Consider the following 16,884-nt stretch of genomic DNA (forward strand, 5'->3'; position numbering starts at 1 on the left):
TTAAATAATTATATATATTTTCTTTACATTACTTATATAGGAATTTATATATAATTCTATAGGGCAAATAATTTATATAGATTGTACTGTTAAAAGTTGGGGGTCTGGTAAAGCCCGTTAGTTACACCGTTACCGTTACCGTTGACCGCCCCGTTACCGTTGACCGCCCCGTTACCGTTGATTGCACCGTTACCGTTGATTGCACCGTTGCCGTTTGCGTAGCCGTTACCATTGATGGCTCCGTTACCGTTGATGGCACCGTTACCATTACCGTTGATGGCTCCGTTACCGTTGATTGCACCGTTACCGTTTGCGTAGCCGTTGCCGTTGATGGCTCCGTTACCGTTGATGGCTCCGTTACCATTACCGTTGATTACTCCGTTACCGTTACCATAGCCATTACCGTTGATGGCTCCGTTACCGTTGATGGCTCCGTTACCGTTTGTGTAGCCGTTGCCGTTGATGGCTCCGTTACCGTTGATGGCTCCGTTACCGTTACCATAGCCGTTACCGTTGATGGCTCCGTTACCGTTGATCGCACCGTTACCGTTGATTGCACCGTTACCGTTTGCGTAGCCGTTACCGTTGATTGCTCCGTTACCATTGATTGCACCGTTGCCGTTTGTATACCCATTTGCGTAGCCGTTACCGTTGACTGCGCCATTCCCGTTGATTACACCGTTGCCATTACCGTTGATTAGGCCATTTCCGTTGACACCGTTGCCGTTGATGGCTCCGTTACCGTTGCGACGCCCGTAACTATAACCATTACCGTTAACACCGTTACCATTGATTCCGTTACCGTTGATGCCGTTGACACCGTTGATCCCGTTGACACCGTTACCGTTGATCCCGTTACCGTTGACGCCGTTACCGTTCACACCATTACCATAACCGTTGATGCCGTTGACGCCGTTACCGTTGACACCGTTACCGTTGATGCCGTTGACGAGTCCGAAGTTGGAGTTGAGGCCATAGAAACTGGGAGCCGTGGCACAGTCAAAGTTGTACCACCAGTCACACACAAAGTACTGTTGGTTGAAAACAGTACCGTTGGGACAGAGGAAGGAATCCATACGCCCATCAGCCTGGCAGATGTGGAAGACCTGTGGAGATAATAGTTGTAGTAGTAGTAGTAGTAGTGGTGGTGGTGGTAGTAATAGTAGTAGTAGTAGTTGTAGTAGTAGTAGTAGTGGTGGTGGTGGTGGTAGTAGTAGTAGTAGTAGTAGTAGTAGTAGTAGTAGTAGTAGTAGTGGTGGTGGTGGTGGTGGTGGTGGTAGTAATGGAAGGAGGAGGAAGAGGAGGAGGAGCTTAGGTGGAGGAGGTGGTGGTAGTAGTATAGAAGAAGAAGGAGGAGGAGAAGAAGAAGAAGAAGAAGAAGAAGGAGGAGGAGGAGGAGGAGGAAAAGAAGAAGAGAGAGGAGAAGAAGAACAAGAACTAGAAATAGTAGTAACAATAGTAGCAGTAACAGAAGCAGCAGTAGTAGTAGTATAGAGAGAGACGAAGAAGAAGGAAGAGGAGGAGGAGGAGGAGGGGAAAAAGAAGAAAGAGAAGCAGGAGCAATAGTAGCAGCAGAAGAGTAGTAGTAGTAGTATTAATAGCAATAGAAATCGGTAAGGAAGAAGCCTCATTCACCTTCAGTACACCGGAAGGAAGAATTGAGAGGTAATTAGGTAGGTCAGGGCGAGTGACTGTACTGTTTAGAAATCAAGGTTAAGACAGAAGAGAAAGTTGATATATACGTGTCATGACTGAGGACTCCCTGTATGATTTTAAGGTTAATTCGTGGATGAGACGCGGATTTCACCAAGGGGAGACTGATTTATGGCTTATGTGAGAGAGAGGGGAATGTTTTTAAGTAATCTAGCTCAATTCTTTCACATTCCAGTGCCCAGTGACTTAAGAATCTACTGGGAAGCTTTTTATTTTGTGATGTTTATAGATTTTACCAGAGTGAGAGAGATGGTCAAAGTGAGAGAGAATGGGATTTTCTCTAAGTAAGCTAGCTCATTTCTTTCACATTCCGGTGCCCAGGGACTTCGGAATCTATTGGAAAACATTTTTGGTGTGATATTTGGCGTCACACTGAACTCAGAATTGGACATGAGGCAAATGTTGGTGTCATCTCTTCAAAATATGTCCTATGAAAGGCAAAATATAAATAACTCATAGACGCAGATCTCCACATCAAAGCGTACAGCCTGAATCTACAACGTACAGGAGCGAAACCTGCTAATTTTTATCCCCGTGATGAGCAGCATATTTTTGGTGTCTTCATCTCTTCAAAATATGTCCCTTGAGGCAAAATATTAATAACTCAGAGACGCAGATCTCCATTTGAAAGCGTACAGCCTGAATCTACAACGTACAGGAGTGAAACCTGCTAATTTTTATCCCCATCATGAGAAGCAAACGTGATATAACCCAGACTGTTAAACTGGTCCATATTCTTACTTTCCTTCTCGTGACAACTTAGCCTAACCTACCCTGGGTGTATTATGAGCTTGGTATACAGGGACCTCTGTGTATGTGTAGCTGACCTGGGTGTAGTGAAGTACCTGGTTAAATATACACCCTAGACAGCAAGCATAACAGTGTACCCTCACGCGACACCCAGATTTCAGGGCATTGTTGGTGTTGGAGAATTGGAAATGGTGTTGGGAAAGGTGTATTGGAACTCCTGTGTAGTGAAGAGGCTAGCTAGTAAGCATAGAGTACCATAAAGGAATGCATAAGGGTATTGTGAAGGGATCTAGCCTAAGAAACTACCATGATAGAGCCGTAGTACCGTGAAGGAGTGCATAGATGTGTCGTGAAAGGGCTAAACTACCATGAAAGGGTCCCACAAACAGTACCATGAAGGAGTGTATAACGGAATCAAACAGTATACAGTATGATAGTAAGTTGCATTCATCCTTACCTGACATGCATGGTTACGGTGACTGGGAAGGTGAATGTAGTGAAGGACTGAGTAACTTATAATGGATGTGAGGGATTGTGACAGATTACGTTGCCCATCTTCCTCAGCGATTTATTCTGCCTCTCGTAGCTTTGAGCCTTCATTAGCATTACTAGTATATCTTAAAATTTTATTAGTAATGTATGAGAGAAAAGTAGGATGTAGTAGGCTAAATAAATCGCTCAAAAAGAAGAATTACGAAACTTGACATCCAGCCTAGGGTAGGATGTCAAAGTAGGAGTAGGGTACTGTGTGTTGGTGCAGGTGAACCCAGTGGACTGCAGGACTGTACTGTGATACCTGAGGACTTACACAGTAGATACGGTGCCAGGACACAGTATCTCACGGTATTCTTACCTGATGTCCAGCCTCGGGGGAAGTGTCAGCGGAGTATTTGGGGTACTGTGAACATAATTACTGAGACTGGTGTACTGCAGTGAAAAGACTTAAGTACCATGAAGACCTAAGAGTGTTGGTACAGTGGCGGGACTTACACAGTAGATACGGTGCCAGGACACAATAAATCACCGTAACTTCTCACCTGTCATCCGTATGGTATAATTATTGAGACTGGGGTACTGAAGTGAAAAGACTTAAGCACCATGAAGACCTAAGAGTGTTGATACAGTGCTTGGATTTACACAGTAGGTACGGTGCCAAGACACAGTCAATCACCGTAACGTCTCACCTGACATCCAGCTTCCGGTGTGGCGTCGGCGTAATATCCGGGCACCTGTGTGTTGGCGCAGGTGAAGCCGGTCAGCGGGACGGAGGCCAGGATGGGATAGTCCACGCCCGCAACGCCACCCCCCCCGATGGCGGAGCTCAACGCGGTAATGGGGTCCACGAAGCCGTTGAAACCGTTACCGTTGAGACCGTTGATGCCGTTGATTCCGTTGATTCCGTTAAGACCGTTTGTGAAGCCGTTACCGATGCTTGTTCTACCGTTGCCGTTGATGGCACCGTTGCCGTTAGCGTACCCGTTGCCGTTGATTGCACCGTTACCGTTGATGGCACCGTTACCGTTGATGGCGCCGTTGCCGTTGATGGCGCCGTTGCCGTTGATGGCACCGTTGCCGTTGATGGCACCGTTGCCGTTAGCGTACCCGTTGCCGTTGATTGCACCGTTACCGTTGATGGCACCGTTTCCGTTGAGGGCACCGTTACCGTTGATGGCACCGTTTCCGTTAGCGTACCCGTTGCCGTTGATTGCACCGTTACCGTTGATACCGTTACCGTTGATGGCACCGTTACCGTTGATTGCCCCATTGCCATTGATGATACCGTTGCCATTACCGTTGACAGCTCCGTTGCCATAAGAGTAGCCATTACCATTGACACCTCCATTACCGTTGATTGCACCGTTACCGTTGATACCGTTGCCGTTAATTGCACCGTTACCGTTGATTACTCCGTTACCGTTGGTGTAGCCGTTACCGTTACCGTTGATGAGTCCATTTCCGTTGATTGCCCCATTACCGTTGATGACTCCGTTACCGTTACCAATACCGTAAGAATAACCGTTACCGTTGCCGTTGATTGCTCCGTTACCGTTACCGTTGATGAGTCCGTTACCGTTGACTGCACCGTTACCGTTGATGAGTCCGTTACCGTTGACTGCACCGTTACCGTTACCGTTGATGAGTCCGTTACCGTTGACTGCACCGTTACCGTTGATTGCTCCGTTACCGTTAACTGCACCATTACCGTTGATGACTCCGTTACCGTTACCAATACCGTAAGAATAACCGTTACCGTTACCATTGATTGCTCCGTTACCGTTACCGTTGATGAGTCCGTTACCGTTGACTGCACCGTTACCGTTGATGAGTCCGTTACCGTTGACTGCACCGTTACCGTTGATGAGTCCGTTACCGTTGACTGCACCGTTACCGTTGATGAGTCCGTTACCGTTGATTGCACCGTTACCGTTGATTGCACCGTTACCGTTGGTGTAGCCGTTACCGTTACCGTTGATGAGTCCGTTACCGTTAACTGCACCGTTACCGTTGACTGCACCGTTACCGTTGATGACTCCGTTTCCGTTACCAACGCCGTAAGAATAGCCGTTACCGTTAATTACTCCGTTACCGTTACCGTTGATTGCTCCGTTACCGTTGATTACCCCGTTACCGTTGCCGTTAGCGTAGCCGTTACCGTTGATTGCTCCGTTACCGTTGATTGCCCCGTTACCGTTAAGTCCATTACCGTTTGCGCCGTAACCGTTAACAGCACCGTTGCCATTTCCGTTGATCCCGTTGATTCCGTTGCCGTTGCCGTTGATTCCGTTACCGTTGCTTGGCGGTAGGTAGGTATTCTGAGCCAGACTCGCTCCCAACAGGGCTGAGAGAGAGAGAGAGAGAGAGAGAGAGAGAGAGAGAGAGAGAGAGAGAGAGAGAGAGAGAGAGAGAGAGTTATAATAGGTAAATAACAGTGCAAAACACATGCAAAATAATAATAATAATAATAATAATAATAATAATAATAATAATAATAATAATGATAGTAGTAGTAGTAGCAGTAGTAGTAGTAGTAGTAGTCGTAGCAGTAGCCTAGTAGTAGTAATAGTAGTAGAGGTGGTGGTGGTGGTAGTAGTAGTAGTAGTAGTAGTAGTAGTAACAGTAATATCGCCATACTCTGCATAAAGTACAAGAGAATATTAACCAGCCATAACTCAAACTAAATCGCTTAGGAGAAGGTGCTAGGAAGTCACGGGTAGAAAATAGAATGATAGATACGAATAGAATGATAAATAGATTGAGGAGGTAGATAGATTTAACGTCCTAGAGTGGAAGGGGTTACCTGTAGGCTCGATAGATAGCTAATTAACAGGTGAGAATCGTAACGGCGATAAATAGTACCTTGTTTACGCAGGTACTTCCGTAACAAACCACATGACGCGACGGGAAGGTGCAGATGGTGTGTGGATGCGTGTCTGTGTGTCTGTGTAACGGCGGGAGGGTTGGGGAGAGGAGGGCGTGATGGGGAGAGGTGGGGGAGGAAAGGAAAAGGGAGTTGGGGGTGAGGAGGGGGAGACAGACAGTGAGAGAAAGTAGTATAAGCGAAGATGAAGGATTTGGAAGAGAGAGAGAGAGAGAGAGAGAGAGAGAGAGAGAGAGAGAGAGAGAGAGAGAGAGAGAGAGAGAGAGCTGATATGAATGGGTGCAATTATTCAGGCGAAGTTAATTGAGGAAGACTGCATTTGTGGTTCCGTATGTGTGTGTGTGTGTGTGTGTGTGTGTGTGTGTGTGTGTGTGTGTGTGTGTGTGTGCGCGAGCGTATTTTCACATTCCGTGCACGCGTTCCATTGTGTGTGTGTGTGTGCGTGGACTGTGCTAGATTGCGTGTGTGCTATAGATTGCGTGGGTTTGCGTGGCTCCAGGTAACTCCTCTTACATCACACACCTGTTTGCTCAGGTATATTTAATTGATACACCTTTTTCACCTGCCAGTCCTACCTTTCACCTTTGCGTGTCACATTCACCATACACGTAGCTTGTAAGAGGAATTGGAGGGTGTGAAGGATGGAAAGAAGATTGAGTTGAAGAGAGGTTGATGGAGTGCGTGAGAGAGGGTGAGTGAGGGATGAGAGTGTGTGTGTGTGGGGTGTGTGTGTGGGGGGATGAGTGTGTGTGTGTGTATGTGTGTGTGTGTGTTTATGGATAGGTGTGTATGTGTGTGTTTTGATGGCTGTGTTTATGTGTGTGTGTGTGTGTGTGTGTGTGTGTGTGTGTGTGTGTGTGTGTGTGTGTCAGTGTGCCTCTATGCATGAGTGAAAGGGAGAGCGCTAAGATGCAACACATAGGTAAATATCACACTACATTGCTAACTTTATCACGCATGCAAGCCACTTAACACTTATCACTTAGAACCCTGTAAGTAAAAGTGAACCCAGGTACTTAAATGGGGCTCACTTTCCTTGGAATTTAAGTGGATGAACCTCTGATGATCCCTTAACATAATTACTTTTGCGATTTGTTTTATATAGTATTTTCATCTAGTCATTGGAAAGTCAGCTGGTTAATGAGGTTTGTGGACTGACAAGGCTCCCTAACACCTCTTCCTGAGCGATTTATTCTTGGCTATGCCTGGTTAATATCCATTTTCCACTATATGCAGAGTATGGTGATATTCGCTGGATTCATGCAACATGGGACAGTAAAAGGTGTAATAAGCAAAACAAATCGCTTGGGAAAAGGTGTCAGGTAGCGTCCGATCAATGTCCCTACTAAGTAACGAATTAAAAAGACCTCACTGTTGATGTATTTTGGCTTTGTCCGAAGAATTTTGGGAACTCCCGAAACGTACTGAAACTCCTATGTCGTTCAATGCGTTTCTCAGATGGTTTCGTCTTTTCTCTTATCTCTTCGTTCAGCCTTCAGGAAATTTGGCCTGACTCTTTAACTAGGTGTGTAAAGAGAAAGGAGAGTTATGAATTACTGGGAGTCATTGAGAGAGAGAGAGAGAGAGAGAGAGAGAGAGAGAGAGAGAGAGAGAGAGAGAGAGAGGCAGACAGACACACAAAGATGCACTGAGAGAGAGAGAGAGAGAGAGAGAGAGAGAGAGAGAGAGAGAGAGAGAGAGAGAGAGAGAGAGAGGCAGACAGACATACAAAGATGCACTGAGAGAGAGAGAGAGAGAGAGAGAGAGAGAGAGAGAGAGAGGCAGACAGACACACAAAGATGCACTGAGAGAGAGAGAGAGAGAGAGAGAGAGAGAGAGAGAGAGACAGAGACAGAGACAGACAGACAGACAGAAAGACAGACAAAGATACAGAGAGAGAGAGAGAGAGAGAGAGAGAGAGAGAGAGAGAGAGAGAGACAGACAGACAGACAGAAAGACAGACAAAGATACAGAGAGAGAGAGAGAGAGAGAGAGGAGCAAATTTGACCTCCTGACCTCGTTCCTGGATGTGCAGTGTAATGACCTCATCTTAGTCCCGTATTCTAGGTCGCTTCCGTTCCTATCACCTTTTCCTCAGCGATTTAGTTTTAATTTTACAATTTAATATTCTGTCATGCTAGTAATGCCCTTTTAATACCGACCTATTGCATCAGTAAAAGAAGGATGGAGAGTGAGAGACTGACGAGGAGAGTGTACGTGAGTGAGGTGGAGAGGGAAGAGGGAGGGGGAGGCCGAGGATGAGATGGAGGGATGGAATGGAGAGGTATATGAGAGAGGGGTGTGTGAGTTGGGGGGATGGAGAGTGAAAGACTAACTAGGAGAGTGTATGAATGAGGTGGAGGGGGGGAGAGGAAGAGGGAGGCCAAGGATGAGACGGTGGGATGGTGTGGAGAGGTATATGAGAGAGGGAGGTGTGAGCTGGGAGCAGGGCAGTGAAATGGCGTGGGACAGGGCGACATGGAGGCGATTTGTTTGTGGCCACCCCTTACGTGATTAAGGCGTCTGGCAATAGATAGATAGATAGAATAGAAGGATATTGAGGGATGAGAAGTAGAGTAAGTCGCCACGTAACATTTGCAACGAGACATCTACATAACTGATAGGTACTGAAAGGCGTCTGGCAATAGATAGATAGGCAGATAGATAGAGATGATACTTAAGGCGTCTGGCGATAGATAGATAGATACTTAGGGCGTCTGGCGATAGATAGAGATGATACTGAGGGCGTCTGGCAATAGATAGATAGATAGATAGATAGATAGATAGAGATTATACCTAAGACGTCTGGCGATAGATAGACAGCGATGAATCTATAGGGCGTCTGGCGATAGATAGAGATGATTTAGGACGTCTGGCAATAGATAGATAGATAGATAGATAGATAGAGTGATAGATAGAGATTATACCTAAGGCGTCTGGCAATTGATAGATTACGATGAAACTCTACGGCGTCTGGCAATAGGTAGATAGATAAATAGATTGGTCGATAGATAAAGTTAAATTGGACTACGCAACTCCTTACTATAAACGTCCCCCCCTTCCAAAAAAAAGAAAAAGAAAGAAAAAAAAAAGAATGTTGAGAGCAAGAAAGAGAGTCTAGCTAAATGTAATTCTAAATCTATTATATTTTCGTCTATAAGTCCCTCAGGCTACTATGAGTACAAGTAGAATGTGCTAAATGTGCTACCGCTTCCCATAGGACCAGGAAGAAGTGCGCGCGGGTGTACATGCGCTTTCAGTGGCCAGGAATAAGTGCGCGCGACTGTACATCCACCCTACCCGGACCCCTAACTATTGCCCGCGCCTGTACATCCTCAGAACTAGTTGCGCGTGATTGTGCATCTTCCCCCTCCCCCTCCCACTACCACTACAGTTACCACTTCGCGTTTAAGTGGCTGGATTGACCCGGAAGTGTGGTTTAAGTAGGAAAAGTGAAATGGCTCTCAGTCGGTGTGGTCTGAGGGGGTGAGAGAGACACTCGGAGAGTCTTGTGTCCAGTCCACTCAAACACAAAGTCAGGCTGAAATGACGTAGTGGGTTAGAGCTAGCTTACATTAGAGCTAGGTTAAATTTGGCTCACAGCTAGTACATATATATCATTATAATTACAGAAATATTTTTGGATAATGCTTAAAAGTAATATATATATATGAAGCAATATTGAAACATAAACTTAATGATTCCAAGAACAAAGGGAGTATGTTATATATTATTGTTATACTTGAAAATATACAATGCAGTCTAACATATATGTACTGTAAGATATATTAAGATTACCTACCTATCTATCTACCTGTCTACCTATCTATCTACCTGTCTAAACATTAATCTATATTCTTACCAGCAAATATCAGCTGCCACGTTATCTTAGCCATATCTTCTTTGTGGGCGACTTGAGAGTCAACTAAAGCTCTAAGATGGGGAACTAGCCACCAGTGTAGGCAATTAATGGGCTAGGGAGCTTTGGGAGAGCAGGTAGGTGTGAGAGGAGAGCAGGTGAGCTGAATACTATGCTTGGAATGAAGAGCGGGCGCCTTATATACTCACGCTGAGGACCTCGGCAGTGACGCAACACCTCTCGGAGTGGAGGGAAAGGAGGGAAGATGGGATGGAGGGAGGGAGAGAGAGGAAGGGCAAGGGATAAAGGAGGAATGAGAGCAAGTACTGATAGATAAACAGGGCTGGATAGATAGATAGGACTGGATAGATAGAAGGGAGGGAAAGAGGGGAATAAAGGAAGAATAAGAGCAAGTACTGATAGATAAACAGGGCTGGACAGAAGGAGGGAAAGATAGAGGGCGATAGATAAAGGAATGAGGGCACGTACTGATAACACGATAGATAAATAGGGCTGGATAGACAGGAGGGAAAGATAGATGGAATAGATAAAGAAGGAATGAGAGCAAATAATAAGAAAATGAATGGAGTGAAGAGGAATGGGAAAGATAGATAGATAGATAGATAGATAGATAGATAGATAGAGAGAGAGAGAGAGAGAGAGAGAGAGAGAGAGAGAGAGAGAGAGCAGAGAACAAATACAAGATAAAATTACTTTGATAAGGAGGGTATTTTTCAGTTACTTTGAGGGACAGAATACTTTGCACAGTCACTTTGATAGGCATAGAGTACTTTGCACATCTAGAAGTAATATATAGTACATGTTACATCTTAGTGTTATTAAGAGTACATTGATATCGAAACTTAATATTATAGAAGAAATTACACGAATGTCTCCAGCGCAGTGAGGGGTAGAGAGATTTTCGATTTTATTTTTCCAGCTCAGTAAAGTCAATGGGTTTTAGCCGGAACAGAATACACAATACACACTCCCATACTCCCATATTGCACACCTCTTGGCTATCAGTGTTCCTTTACTTCCCCGACCTGCCTCTCTTTACACCTTGCTTCCCCAAATCAATTCCCCTCCTCAAACTTCAACCCTTAGCACCTCAAACTTAACTGTTAGATTATTTTTTGATGAATGGAGGACACCTGTAATCTGGTATATGGATTTTTAAAAAGTCTGGTTCTCCTGCCACTGTTTATCTTCTGTAAAAATATATATATCACATAGGTCTTTCGTTTTTTTATATTTTTTTATTTAAGGGTGTGGCCATGATATCTGATTTTGAGCTGATGATATGGATAGCTAATCAAGGTGGCCTCTCCCATAGATGATGATGATGATGAAGATGGTGATGATGGTAGTGGTCGTGATGATGATGATGATGATGATGATGATGAAGATGGTGATGATAATGATGACGATTGATGATGATGTTGATGGTGGTGATGATAATGCTGGCAGAGGTAGTAGTGGTGATGACGAAGGTGGTAATGATAACAATGATAATGATGAAGGTGGTAATGATAATGATGATGATGATGATGATGATGAAGGTCTGAAAGTGCCAAGAGTGGAAAACTAGAGCAGCTCAATGAAAGGCACAAACAGAGGACTCCAAGGATGTACAGGTAACGAAATTTAGCGTTGCATATTAACGAAAGTAATTTGCAAGATAGATAGATAAAAAAGTGATAGATAGAGCAACAGACAGAGGGGAAACAAGGCCTAGCTATACTCATTTCACCCTGACTTGGCCTAAAATTGCCATCCCTCCATCTTGAATTGTTTTGTTTACATTGGGAACAAAGTATAGGTGACAGAAGAAGTATAAGTGACATAACGTGCGATGGTGTTTTGTTTCCCTGATAAGTTTTAATTGTGGAGCTTAAAGCAATAGATTAACGCTAGAATATGGTGCTAGTCACGAAGAAGTGCTGTGGAATGGATGTAGAATCGTAGTATTATATTTTACTACAGAAATTAGCATTAAAAAAACAAAAATAACAAGAGGGACGAAAATCCTGGCATAAACTGAGAGGCGAAAACTAACTACAGTGTACTCATTTTAACTTGGCTCAAAAATTTCCGTCCCTTTGCAGCTTATTTTCTTTAACTCAGGGTCAGAATAAGAGTACTGCGGCTCTACATCCTTCCCGGTGCACTTCTTCGTGACTATACTCCTCTAATTAGGCCTAAAATTGCCATCTCTCCGTCTTGAATGCGGAGTTGTTGCAAAAGATTAACACGAGATTAGGATACGATACTCCCTTCACCTAAACCTGGCCCAGATTTATCGCCCTGTTGCACCATATTGTATTTCCCTTTGCTCCTACGGCTCTGCATCCATTCCACAGCGCTTCTTCGTGACTAGCATCATATTCTAGTGTTGATCTCATTCTACAGCTCAGTTCGAGATGGAGAGAGTTTTTTTTCCTTTCTCCTATAGGTCGTTCAATTTTATTTGGCTCAGATTTTCGTTCTTTGGAAATCTGTGTCCCTTAGCTCATTGTCAGAAGCTACTAAGTCTGTTCCACATCCTTTCCACAGCACTTCTTCGTGACTAGTGCCATATCCTCTTCATAATCTCTTGCTGTAACTCAGTGTTCAAGATGGAGAGATGGCAATCTTGACGTCTATACTCTGTTTACATTTGCTTGGCTTAATGCTTTCCGTAAAACAACTCAGAGACAAATTAATCAGTAAATATAATGTACATCCATCCATCCATCCACACATCCATCCATTCATACATACACACATCCATCCACCTTCCCATCCATCCATTCATCCACACACACCCACCCACACCCACCCACACACCCATACATCTATCCAATCATCACCCATTCATCCATCCACCCATCCATCCATCCACCCATCCATCCATCTATCCATCCATCCATTCATCCATCCATCCATACATAAACACATCCATCCATCCATCCACCCATCCATCCATCCATCCATCCATCCAATCACCCATACATACACTGACACTCTTCCACTTCACTCCTACTCGCAGTAAAACAGAAAGACTCAAGCATAGAGCAAAGGAGGTAGGGAAAAAATGATGATGAAAAGAGAAAGGAAATCATAGTCAGGGAGAAATATGGATCAGAAAGGAAGAGGCATATTACTGAGGCCTCGTTTTGAAATTGCTCTCAGATGATGGTAATGGGGATAGATAGATAGATGGATAGATAGATGGATGGATAGATAGATTGATAGATAGATGGATGGATAGATTGATAGATGGATAGATAGATAGATGGATGGATAGATAGATAGATAGATAGATGGGTAGATAGATGGATAGATAGATAGGTAGGTAGGTAGGTAGGTACGTGGATAATTAGATAAACTGATAGATAGATAGATAGATAGATAGGTAGATAGATAGATAGATAGATAGATAGGTAGGTAGGTAGATGGATAGATAGATAGATAAATAGATAGATAGATAGATAGACAGATTGAGAGAGAGAGAGAGAGAGAGAGAGAGAGAGAGAGAGAGAGAGAGAGAGAGAGAGGCCTTGTTATAAAACGCTCTCACTTAACAAAGGAACGAGATTAAGTGTTCAAATTCTTCTTTCACCACTTTCTTAACCCCTGCACCTTTGCGACTCATTCTCATTAACCTTAGACTCGACCATAGTTCACTTAGACACACTTTACACTTACACGTCTTAAGTGGCAATACCTATACTACAATATTTACTTAAGTGATAGTTGCTGCACTTCATAATTCACTTACACTTTACACAAACACCTCTCTCTTAAGTAATACACACAGGCCACTTAAATCAAGCACTTAAGTGAGAGCCTACACTCCACTTAATCACGCACACTTTATACAAACACCTCTCTCTTAAGTAATACACACAGGCCACTTAAATCAGGCACTTAAGTGGGACCCTACACTCCACTTAATCACACACTTAAGTGGTAAATTTAATCTTGCTTCGTGACCTATTGTAAAAAAAAGAAAAAAAAAATATTTCTTAATTCAATGAGAGGATTCATCTCCCCATATTTGGAAAAAAATCGAAAAAAAAAAATTAATTGACCTAATCTCCTTTTCGGAACTATTCTCACGGTGGTGCGAGTGTGAGTATAGTTCCGATCTTATAATTCGAACGGTTTTTTATCCGAATCTGGCCATACTTGGTGGAAGAGTTGAGGGTCATTTTCTGAGGAAGCCTATCTTTTTTTCAATATAATATGTCAAAGGTCAAGGTCACACGGCAGGGTCAAAGTTCACCCCCTCCTTATGACCTTGATAATTAACCTATTAATCTAAAAATTTGTAAGTTTAATCATGGTGTACCCCTCAACCATCCCACCAAGTTTGGTCAAAATCGAATATAAATTGTTTAAGTTGTGGGGATTAATTCTTTCTCAGTTCTGGCAGTGAGATATCTAAGTTCAATTCGATTTAATCCCAACTGGGTGCAAGGTTGAGGGATAGTCCATATCGAAACGTGCTATTTATTTCGTCCTCATATATCCCGCAGCTTCCTTCCTCCTCCCTCTCTCCCCCTCCTTCTCCCTCCTCCCCCTTCCTTCTCCCCTCCCCCCCTCCAACCTCCCCTCCCCCCCCTCCAACCTCCCCTCCCCACTCCTTACTACGCAGGTAATTGGCAGGTATGGGGAGACTAATATTTCAATGTCAGAGCCTCTTGTGGGGGGAAGGGGGTTGCGTGTGTGTGTGTGTGTGTGTGTGTGTGTGTGTGTGTGTGTGTGTGTGTGTTTTACTGTATAGTGTTGTGAGATGTAGTTAATATATTTCTCTCTCTCTCTCTCTCTCTCTCTCTCTCTCTCTCTCTCTTTCTTTCATTCAGCCTGTCGGTCTAGCTCTTGAGTCTCTGGCTTCACATTCCTTCCTTTCATCCTTCCTTCCTTCCTTCCTTCCAATCTTCCATCCTCCCTCCCTTGCTTCCTTCCCTCCTTCCTTCCTTCCCTCCCTCCCTCCTTCCTTCCTTCCCTCCCTCCCTCCTTCCTTCCTTCCTTCCTTCCTTCCTTCCATCGTAACATCAAGACCAAACCAACAAATCAGTATATAAGCGACTAGACACAAGCCTCTCTGTTTACACTTTGTCAGGCGTTCGTGTACTTGCAAACTGATCAATCCGGATTCCTTTGCGCATCCAGGCGAGATGTGGGATTGAACAGTTGACTGCTTAGAATTGGTAGACATTGGTGAGTGAGAATTAGGCATAAAATTGAGAGTGATCAATCTGGATTCCTTTGCGTATTCAGGTGAGATGTGGGATTGAAAAGTTGAGTGCTTAGAATTGGTAGACACAGGTGAGTGAGAATTAGGGATATAATTGAGATTGATAGTGGAAAGAGATGTGGAGTGTATTAAATATGTTTGGATACGTGGAGAGGATGGGAAATGTAGGATTGACTAGGGAGTATGAGTGAGTTGTAGGGATGGAGGGGAAGGAGGTCGAGGATGAGATGGAGGGATGATTTGGAGGGGTGTATGAGTGAGGGAGGTGTGAGTTGAAGGGGGAAGGAAGGCAGACCGATGATGAGATGGAAGGATGATTTGGAGAGGTGTTTGAGTGAGGGGTGTGTGAGTTGGAGAATGGGCATCCTAATGGTAGACAGAGGGACATGGAGGCGATAGATAGACAGATAGATAGATAGACAGATAGATAGATAGATAGATAGAGATAGATAGATAGATAGATAGATAGATAGACAGATAGATAGATGGATAAATAGATTCTGAGTGGGCGTGAGTAGGATACTAGAATTGGGTAGGAGTGATATTGATTGATTGATTGTGTGTGTGTGTGTGTGTGTGTGTGTGTGTGTGTGTTAGAGTGAGCCAGATGTAGGTAGAGTGGCGCTGTGGAATCGCAGTGGACCTAAGGCAGAGTGACAGAGTGAGGGGATGATGGATAGTGTGTGAAATCTAGCCAAGATGAAGAAAGAGAAGTGAAGAAGAGTTTGTTATTGTGGACGGATTAATTTTACATCCTTCCTTTACACATTCCTCCCCCCCCCTCTCTCTCTCTCTCTCACACACACACACACACACACACACACACACACACACACACACACACACACACACACACACACACACACACATCCTATCCCACTCCATTCCTCCTCCTCCTCCTCTTTTCAGCATCGTATCACCCTTACCTCTCAGATTCTCTCATATTCTCCCTCCCTCCTACTTCCTCCCTTCTTTCCCTCCCTGTTTATATATTTAGCATTATTTTTCACACCGTCAAGGGCACACAACCCCCTCCCAACTGAATCAAATCGTCCTTTTTAGCTAGATTACGCTATACTCTATTCACCTTAACTTGGCTCAGATTTTCACCTTGTTGCATATTTTACCTGTGTTAAATGTTACTTACAGGTGAGAATGAGCGTTAATTAGGGTGATCAACAAGGTGTGGATGAGATACAATGTCATCTAATTAGCAGCGTTCTTAACACCTCTTCCTAACCTACTTATTCTTTTTATATTTAATGCATTTCATTCATCAGTCTAGATGGGTTGAGCTCCTGGCTCCCAAGCACCTTTTCCTTAGCGATTTTTTTATTTATTTATTACGGTCTCAACCTAATGGCTGCTTTCCACGCTGCTCGATCTCTGGTAGCCTCCCTATTCTGCTCCTTATCTCTTAGGTCACACTCTATGACCTCGTCCCAGGTCTTTTTCATTTTGCCTCTCGCTACCGTACCCCCGACGTTCACACTTCTCACCTTCAGCACCCAGCTGTCACCCTTCATCCTCTCCACACTCCCAAACCATCTCAATCTACCCCTCCTCATCACAGCACCAATACATTCCAGTCCCATCCTTCCTCCCAAACTATCTCGATCTACCCCTCCTCATCACAGCACCAATACATTCCAGTTCCATCCTTCCTCCCAAACCATCTCAATCTACCCCTCCTCATCACAGCACCAATACATTCCAGTTCCATCCTTCCTCCCAAACCATCTCAATCTACCCCTCCTCATCACAGCACCAATACACTCCAGTCCCATCCTTCCTCCCAAACCATCTCAATCTACCCCTCCTCATCACAGCACCAATACATTCCAGTTCCATCCTTCCTCCCAAACCATCTCAATCTACCCCTCCTCATCACAACACCAATACACTCCAGTCCCATCCTTCCTCCCAAACCATCTCGAT

General features: G+C 44.2%; 1 protein-coding gene across 1 annotated transcript; it reads right to left on the bottom strand.

Annotated features, from left to right (window-relative positions):
* Window positions 1-89: 89 nt before the first annotated feature.
* Window positions 90-16,472, bottom strand: LOC145409935 (uncharacterized). The gene is made up of 4 exons (XM_080280195.1): window positions 16,303-16,472; window positions 4,901-5,307; window positions 3,648-4,768; window positions 90-1,106 (listed from the first exon to the last, which is right to left on the bottom strand). The coding sequence occupies exons 1-4, from the start codon at window positions 16,470-16,472 to the stop codon at window positions 90-92; spliced, it is 2,715 nt and encodes a 904-aa protein (XP_080136321.1).
* Between the last annotated feature and the right edge of the window lie 412 nt (window positions 16,473-16,884).

This window comes from Coenobita brevimanus, chromosome 83 (genome assembly GCF_032717465.1).
Source record: "Coenobita brevimanus isolate Jiangsu-jjx chromosome 83, ASM3271746v2, whole genome shotgun sequence".
Lineage (NCBI taxonomy): Eukaryota > Metazoa > Arthropoda > Malacostraca > Decapoda > Coenobitidae > Coenobita > Coenobita brevimanus.

Excerpts from the sequence above, each read along its gene's own strand:
- LOC145409935 (XM_080280195.1), bottom strand. The coding sequence starts at position 16,472 with ATGAAGGGTGACAGCTGGGTGCTGAAGGTGAGAAGTGTGAACGTCGGG. Across the intron at positions 4,769-4,900 it reads CGGCTACACCAACGGTAACG|TCAACGGTAACGGACTCATC; the intron begins GTGCAATCAACG and ends GTAACGGTGCAG. Across the intron at positions 1,107-3,647 it reads CACCGGAAGCTGGATGTCAG|GTCTTCCACATCTGCCAGGC; the intron begins GTGAGACGTTAC and ends TTATCTCCACAG.